Source organism: Myxocyprinus asiaticus, chromosome 43 (genome assembly GCF_019703515.2).
Source record: "Myxocyprinus asiaticus isolate MX2 ecotype Aquarium Trade chromosome 43, UBuf_Myxa_2, whole genome shotgun sequence".
Lineage (NCBI taxonomy): Eukaryota > Metazoa > Chordata > Actinopteri > Cypriniformes > Catostomidae > Myxocyprinus > Myxocyprinus asiaticus.
Window position 1 is genome coordinate 12,464,603 of NC_059386.1, and position 8,915 is coordinate 12,473,517.

Sequence of the window (8,915 nt, forward strand, 5' to 3'; positions counted from 1 at the left end):
TAAAATGCCCCCCTAATTCATCCTGGTGCCGACACTGGTGCTGCGGAGTGATACAAATAGAAGTTCTGTGAAGAGGTCAGAGCTGTGTTTTATCACAGAGGCTATTTAGCAGAGACGGGCCACTTCTATTAAAATGGGAGAAATTAGAATGCCCAACGGCTGCCAATGGTCAACGGATGAAAGGAAGTCCCGCCTTACAGGTAAAAGAGCCAATCACCTTTTAGATACAGACATTACCTGTTAATTCAACTCTAGAGAGTATGTGCGCATTAAAGAAGCACAATTTATGATACCAGTGTTGTCAGATTTTACCGATAATTTGAAATATGTACTTTGATCATAATCTTGACCAACCATTTTAGAGATTTCGGTATTTCTCCATTCAAGTAGATAGGAGCTGCACTGTAATGACTGGAAATAACTCCCACGAGAGCGTTCCAAAGATTGCCGACAGTGGACTGACTCGCACTCTGTGAAGCCTACAGCAGTTCTGTCCATGTGGCAGCTGGCAAAAGAGGGGTCATTTGTTTTTTTGTTTGTGGGTGTTGTATTGTTATTATTTATTATTGTATAAAATATATACACAATGTTGAATCTGCCCCCAGAGTTAGGGTTGCCACTTTTGAAGTTTTAAAATAAGGGACACTTAACCACATCCTCCACAATTTTAGCAATTAATGTGAGTTAATATGCGTTATTAATAAAAATTGTATATCCTTTCTTATTTGCTAAAATGAGAACTTTCCTGACCCATGACTTATAAAAAGAAAATACATAATTTGTATGTTAAAAATATATTTATTAATTAATTTTTTCGATTATTTGTCTTCTTTATCTTATGTATACATTTTGGATGGGTTATACATATTTTTTAATAAAAAACAAACAAACATTTATTTGTTTATTTTTTCCTTCACCTGTACTTGTCTTTATGATTGTATTCATACATTGTTTGATCTTATTGAACATTTATATAGGAAAAACTCCACAGTTTTACCACCATTTGTTGACTTTTCAGACAGTCCCTTACCACATCCTCCACAGTATTAGCACGTTTTAGCACAATGTGTGGATTTTTCAGACGGTCCCTTACACACTGCAGGCAAATTTTCCAATTTATATCAATGTTAAATTGGCGATCTGGAACGATTTCACCGTGACGCCATCTGACCAGCTTAAATACGGGACAAATCGTGTCCCGTATTGATTCAATACGTGATTAGTTACACAAATTGCTCAACATGCAGCTCTTAGAAACCAAGTTGAATTGCAAGACAGAAAGTTGTATTTGGGTGGAATAAACCTTTAAAACTATAAGTCGTTAGTATTTGGTGAGAACACTGCCTTGGTCACTTTTTTTGGTCATCCAATTCAATAGGTGGCGCTGTCACAAAAAACTAGTGTCCTAGAAAGGTGGTCCTAAAACTGCAGCCTCTGCTACTGCAGGATCATGCTAGGGGGACTTTGTTTATCATGAATAAAGCATGGCTGTTGACTAATCAGCATCCAGGACCGGAACCGTTTTATAAAAGCAATATACATTCATTGTTGTTCTTTTCTTCCCCGATTACGATATATTATGCATATTGTGGAATATTTGGAGAAAGGTAGGCGATCCTGTCCTGCGCCTTTACTCACAATCATTATTTGTTTGTTATTATTTGTGTTACACACCATTAAGTTTTTTTTCTTTTGTGAGCCTGCTTGGTTTAAAGATCAGACCTATTTATATATGTCATTTATATTTCAATTGTTAGTTCAGTAAATATTCCCGTGATGATATGCAAATCTATTTCACAAAATCAGCAGTCTGCTTACTGTCTGTTTGTGGTTTGCATGAAGGCAGACATGATATTATCCTTTATTCACATTGGTTCAATAATTATGAAATAATTTAATCACATTTTTTGACTAATGATTAAGCCTGATATGTTGATATATTAACAGGCCTACCTACTCCATTGATAAAAATGTCATTAATTTGTTTAGGATAAAACGTAACAAGTACAGGACTAAAAAAAAAATTATAGCGTGAAAGAAATTGAGCTTGCACATCAAAGTGTGTAATGTTCATCTCGGTGCTGGTTGGTTTGGTTCATGGCTTAGAACTATTTTATGAAATCCCTATGGAAAAAATACTTACGGAACCAAGACAGCTGAAAAAGTGGCAGGCACTGTTGCACTCTATTAGGAGCATCTGATTGGACAACTTTTAGGAGTACACAAACCTATCTAGGCTTCGTAGACTAAAAACCACAAAACTCCAGTATTTTTCTTCATGGTGTTGTTCACGGGAGGAGGGTGGGGGGGTTGGGGACAAGAGAAAGAAAGTATGAACAATATGAGGGTAAGTCAATTAGGACAGAACTTACATTTTTGGGTGAACTATCACTTTAAAAAAGAATATCATTACTGTCATTAGGGCTGGGTGATATGCAAGAAATATTTTCACAATATTTTTCTAAAAAAAGAACAAAAATGAACTACCCTGCCCTCTCTGACGAGCCGAATAAATAGCTAGGACAATAAAAAAGGCCTGTGTGAAGCGGTAAACCTAATATATTGTCCCAAAACATGACATCCACTTACAGAATAAAATATATATTTGATGAACTGGCAGGATAAAAAATAATGTGAAATTTTTTTTCTGCCATTTACTACTTCCTCAGACCATATGTTACCAGTCCTGCTCAACCTGCTCCTAGGGGGATTCGAACTGGTGTCTCCGGCATGGGAGGCGGGCGCGCTAACGAGGAGGCTAAAGACAACAGCCCCTAGTATCATTCGCTAGTGCGCCTCTTGAGAAAGACATGCATAGATATGTGTCTAGCCTTCTTTGCTTATCTTGCGAGAGGACATTTTCTGCATGCACTGTGAGTGAAACAGGTCTGTAGCAAGGAATTCTGGGTCCCATGACCGTATATTGGTCTAGGTCCCTTTTCAAACGTAAGTGCATGATAACTATTGGGCTACTATTAAAAATATTTGGAAACTTCACAGCTCCATAGTTTGTTATTTCCCCGATGTCCTCAATCATTGTCTGTCACAGGCGGCATCAGGGTATTTGTCAGATATTGCCGATATCCGATTACATCGTCCTATCGCCCAGCCCTAATTGTCATGTTGTGTGTGAAAGTGTATAAAACAATTAAACATAGTAAAAAGACAATAAGACATCTGTAAAACCATAATAAAGGGCTCAAGATAGACTGCATATTGAGAGTTCCCATGGTACGCAATGTCTTTAATGTCATTCTGCCATAACCTTGCATATGTAATCCTAATCAAAAGACTCTTGAATCACTGCATCTCGTAACAGTGCCGCCTACATTTTAGATGACGACGTACTGTTCTGAGATCAGCAGACAAACACAATTCACAGGGCTAGCAAGGTGTACAAGGTGAGCTTCATGGGGGGGTCGACAGACAAACACATCTAAGCAGTGATGGATGTACAGATCAAGGACAAGTGAAGAAGAAGAAAAACGTAATTGGTAAAGGTGTAACATCAGCACTGTACTGTGCCACATACTGAAGACCTCTTCCTGTAATAAGTGTTATAGAGTTTCTACGAAGATTGAGTCCTTACAAGTACACACTAAGTAAATGTCACATGGAGACCAGTAGGCTAATTATCTGCAACTCATCATGTGGAGGAGGAAGCAAACGGCATACAGAAAAATTGGTCACGGACAGAGGAGGAAGAAAACAGTGAAAGGCAGGAAAACAAAGAAAGAGACAAAACAAAAAGAGATAGAAAGAACTAACAAGTAGGATTGGGAATTGAGAACCATTCCTTAAAAGACACTGGAACCTGATGATTTTCATGACGTTCGGTTCCGCTAACGATTCTGGAACATCTGAATGCTTCCAAAAGACACCTTTTGTAATGGCCAACAGGCTATTTAACATTGCTACTTACTAGTTGGGTGCAGTTGGTAGTAGGGGGAGGGAAACAAAAATCTGTGTTATGCAACATGAGTCATCAATATTTTCACAGAAGAGAAAGACTTTACATTTTAAATGCAAATATCTACGAAAAGTAAATTTTGTCAACATTTACGAGTATACTAGAATACAGATGGTCTCAAAGCTTAACACACATGGATTAAAAGCCACAAAATTCTTAATTTTCCAAGGTATGAGGGGGCCTGGGTAGCTCAGTGGTAAAATACGCTGGCTACCACCCCTGGAGTTCGCTAGTTCGAATCCCAGGGCGTGCTGAGTGACTCCAGCCAGGACTCATAAGCAACCAAATTGGCCCGGTTGCTAGGGAGGGTAGAGTCACATGGGGTAACCTCCTCATGGTCACTATAATGTGGTTTGTTCTCGGTGGGGCGCACGGTGAATTGAGTGTGGTTGCCGCGGTGGATGGCGTGAAGCCTCCGTGTCTCCGTGGCAACGCGCTCAACAAGCCACGTGATAAGATGAGCGGGTTGACTGTCTCAGATGCAGAGGCGACTGGGATTCGTCCTCCGCCACCCGGACTGGAGCGAATCACTATGCGACCATGAGGACTTAGAGCGCATTGGGAATTGGGCATTCCAAATTGGGAGAAAAAAGGGAAAAATCCCCCCCCCCCCAAAAAAAAATTTTTTTTTCCAAGGTATGGGTTTACAAGAGAGGCAAACCACTAGATGGAGTAAATATACATGTTATCAAACATTTGTTACCAAACATTACAACCATTCTTTCTTCTTTAAGTGGAATTGGAATCTAAACCAGAATCGTTAACTGCAGGTAGAATTGGAACCAGAATTGTTAATTATTATGTGGAATTGAAATCAGATTAAGCGCAATTGGAAGTAGAACCAGAATCGTTAACTGGAACTGGAATCGGAACCAGAATTGTTAAATTCCTTATGATTCCCATTCCTACTAAAAAGGGTCTAAAGTGCAGCCCTGAGGAACCAAAAAGGAGCATCTAGGTGTCACAAAGAGACAGAAAGGATGGAATGGAGAAGAAAACAATTGAATAAGTAGAAAGAGAGAAATAAGATATAGTATAAAGACATTGTAGGAGGGATAGATGGGTGCTACTACAGCTAGAAATGAGAGCAGATAGAGCAGGTCTCTCAGTTATTGGCATCCCCTCCTTCGCTGTCCTGCTGGTCGCTGGTCCACAGGGTGAGGTTGTCCCTCAGGAGCTGCATGATGAGCGTGGAGTCCTTATAGGAGTCCTCGTTCAGATTGTCCAGGTGGCCGATAGCATCATCAAAAGCCTCCTTGGCTAGCTGGCAGGCCTGCTCGGGTGCATTTTGGATCTCGTAGTAGAAGACGGAGAAGTTGAGTGCCAGGCCCAAGCGGATGGGATGGGTGGCCGGCATGCCCTTGCTAATATCGAAAGCCTCCTTATAGGCCCCTTCGGACAATTCGACAGCAGAGGCCCTCTTTTCGCCAGTGGCCACCTCGGCCAGGTACCGGAAGTAGTCTCCCTTCATCTTCAAGTAGAAGACCTTGCTCTCTACCTGGGTCTCATCACAGTTTTTTATGAGGTACTGGTCCAGCAGGGTGAGAACGTCCTGGCACACCGACTCTAGCTCCTTCTCGATGGTCTCTCGGTAGACATGAACCAGTTCCAGCTTCTTCTCGTTGCCATCCGCTGCTGTCTTCTGCTCTATGCTGGATATTACACGCCAAGATGACCGTCGGGCGCCCACCACATTCTTGTAAGCTACTGAGAGCAGGTTGCGGTCTTCGTTGGACAGTGGCTCGTTCAGTTCTGTTACCTGATAGTACAGAAAGCAAGGGAGATGTTGAGTCAAAAATGTTATTGTTTTTATTTGTAGCGAACTGTATCAGTTTGAAACTGGTACATACATACTGAAATTAGGGTGCAGTACAAAGGCCTCCTGACCAATAAAAGGCCTATGAGTAGTTAAACCCAACATTGTATGTATTGTAAGGATGGATTGAAATTTTGGCCAATACAGATAGTCAATAATTATTTGTTATTATGGCCGATAACCAATAATGATGGCCTATATCAGGACTGCAACCACCATAGACATTGAGAGGGGCATGTTCCCTCCAATATTCAGATTAGTGTTTGCCCAATATGGGTTTTCAATTGATGAATGCATGGCCAACCCTGTATGCAATGTAGGGAAAGGCCGATATTGAAATTTTGTCCGCTACAGATAACAGATAATTATTTGTTATTATAGCAGATTACCGATATGTAGGCTTGGGATCTATGTCTTTATCACACATCGATAATCAGAAAAGTTTCCAGATGATTATTGATTATATATCTATATTGGCATTTTTCAAATATAATTAGTCTTTGTCTCTTCATACATATTTGTTAACACAACTTTGGTAAAGTGTGAGCGGCAGGGTAATTTAATGGGGGTCGCACCCCTGGCACATCTGGCAGACCACATGGTGCGTTCTTAAATTTAAAACAATTATGTTCTAAGAATGTATGCACACTGCTGCTCGGCATCTGTCGGCGGCGCCCAGCTACGATTCCGTAGGCTGCTCAAAATTCTGCAGTGCCATGGAGCACAACTCGCATAGTTTTCCATTAAATTTGACCCAAATCATTTTTAAAGGACATCTCTACCCATTAGTGGATTATCTTTCATATAGCCTACGCAATGTATTTTCAGTTACAAGTACGTCTTTTGTGATTTGACAGCTTAAATTAAACCTATTCAAAACTACATACAGAATAATTAAATAATAAACGCTGCCATTTCTAATTATGCTTTCAGATTGCGCATTTACACCAGTTTCATACACTAACCTACAAACTCATCAATGTCACTTTATTCATTCTTGAAAAAGTACAAAAACCTTCCTAACTTTTGAGTGTATGTCCACTAGATTCACAACTTTGGACCGCCACCTGCACAGACGCGTCCTGTGTGTGATACCTTTGCCTTATCCTACCCGCGATGCGGTGCTTCTTGTCCAGTGATCAACCGGCTTCAGTACTGAGTAAATGTTATATCACCAAATGTTTATCTCCCAAAGCTATTACGCCAGACTACATTAAATGGAGGTCCAACTGACAGTGAATTGGAAAGCACACAAATTAGTCTTCTAATTGAATTACGGCTAATGTTAAAATAGCAATGCCTCAAAAACCTAATGAGAAAATAACGTGCAGATCAATAATCGATGTATCGATATTTTATGACATTCCTACCAATATTATGTCCGATTTCAGGGCCGTAATCACCACAGACATTGAGGTGTACAAAAAGTCAAAGTCACATAATAATGGTCATATCTTATCAAAAGAAATTAAATGTATGCTTACATTAATAGTGGAAATAATAATTAACAAAAAAATTGACAAAAGCCATTGTGTCCTGACTGACTTTCATCCTTTGTGCTCCGATGTCAAACTAGACAGCTGATGCTGCGCTGTTGGGTTACATATTGCGCTTTATGTCACATTAGAACAATTAAGCATCAACTCTCAAGGCTGAGCACGTTTTATTTAACCACATAACACAGTTTATGAATTAAAATTGAGCTCTACTGTGGTTTATTGTATTATTTTCTCAGAGAGACAGATGCACAATGCGCCGCCCATGTTCATCCACTGGAACGATTGGTGTGCACGATATTGAACCGAAACCTACAATTTATTATCTTTCTGTACCGTCATTCGTCCTTTTCGCTATTGATTAGCCTATTTATTATAACTTATCTTAATTTTTAAATGCACATTTGCCTGTTTCCTACGTTTTACAAATGATATTTAATATATAACAAAGAGCTCCTGTCCAGGACAAAGGCAAGAGCTTCTGCAATTGCACAGAGTAGAATTTCACCTTGATTTCAACATTGCTTTATGAAAAAAAAAAAAAAAAAATCGTCTATACATTTCTATTGTGATCAGCTCGTTTAGGATTAATGCTGCATTAATGCATGCATTGTAATAATGACCCACCAGCTTCATCGCGGAGGCCATGTCATCGTAACGCTCCGCCTGCTCCGCCAGACGGGCTCTTTGGATCAGTTGTTCCCTGTCAGCCATCCTCTCTGGTAGGGTTCGATCGCACCGGGGTTCGGTCGGTTTTCAGCAGAACACACTGGCTGTGTTTGAGAGCGCGCGCTCCGGTCAGAACACACAAGCGCGAGCAGAACCTGGAGCAGCCGCGCACGTGAGGGTGAAACGGCGAGCCAAGGGTTGAAAGGTGCAGATCTATATTTTTTGTATATCGAAATATTTTTTTAAGGCTTGAATTCCCCTCCCAGCCCTATCTCCTCTAAGTTTCGGCGGACTCTTTTTTTCTAATGTCCCCGATGGCAGGCGGCTTGTGGGGTACTGCTGCTGCAAGCGTCCTGTCAGTCCCAGGCTGTGTGGAGTTGGGGGGTGGGGGTGGGAGGGGGGGTTGCACTCGCTCTATTTCACGATGACGTCATTTACTAAAAATAGCCGCGTGCCCTGCAGGCGCGCACCTGCGCACTTAAGTTTGCTGCATTGTTCATTGCAGCGGCTCAACGGGCATGCGCGTGATAAGAGACTCTTCCGCATTCAAATGAAGCGACTCTTCTGTTTATTAAGGCTGATGAAAGAATAATATGATGCATGGACATGCCTCTTTCGGGTTATATCTTGACCGTGGTTGTCCAGACTGGACTCTGTACTGAGTATGGACAGATGCGTGTTTTCAATGAGAACAAAGGTCAAGATTTATCCATATGCACTGGCTGGTAGTGTGTGACAGCTGAAGAGATGCAGTTACTGCATTATAACATTAGGGCTTAAATGAATCTGTCTGACCTTGGGGATAATGTAAAGAAAAAAGATGCTCTTTAGAATTGGTGTGATTGGATTTTTTTGTTCAAATTTTTTTATGTCCTTAACTAATTCCTGCAATATCCTTTGGTACAGAAAGTGCACGTTATTTTTTTTTTACAGATGGCATATTTATGTCCTACCATGACATACA

General features: G+C 40.6%; 1 protein-coding gene across 1 annotated transcript; it reads right to left on the minus strand.

Annotated features, from left to right (window-relative positions):
- Positions 1-3,216: 3,216 nt before the first annotated feature.
- Positions 3,217-8,327, minus strand: ywhah (tyrosine 3-monooxygenase/tryptophan 5-monooxygenase activation protein, eta polypeptide). The gene is made up of 2 exons (XM_051685274.1): positions 7,910-8,327; positions 3,217-5,729 (listed from the first exon to the last, which is right to left on the minus strand). The coding sequence occupies exons 1-2, from the start codon at positions 7,994-7,996 to the stop codon at positions 5,076-5,078; spliced, it is 741 nt and encodes a 246-aa protein (XP_051541234.1). The 5' UTR covers positions 7,997-8,327; the 3' UTR covers positions 3,217-5,075.
- Positions 8,328-8,915: the final 588 nt, after the last annotated feature.

Excerpts from the sequence above, each read along its gene's own strand:
- ywhah (XM_051685274.1), bottom strand. The coding sequence starts at position 7,996 with ATGGCTGACAGGGAACAACTGATCCAAAGAGCCCGTCTGGCGGAGCAG. Across the intron at positions 5,730-7,909 it reads TGGCCTCCGCGATGAAGCTG|GTAACAGAACTGAACGAGCC; the intron begins GTGGGTCATTAT and ends CTGTACTATCAG.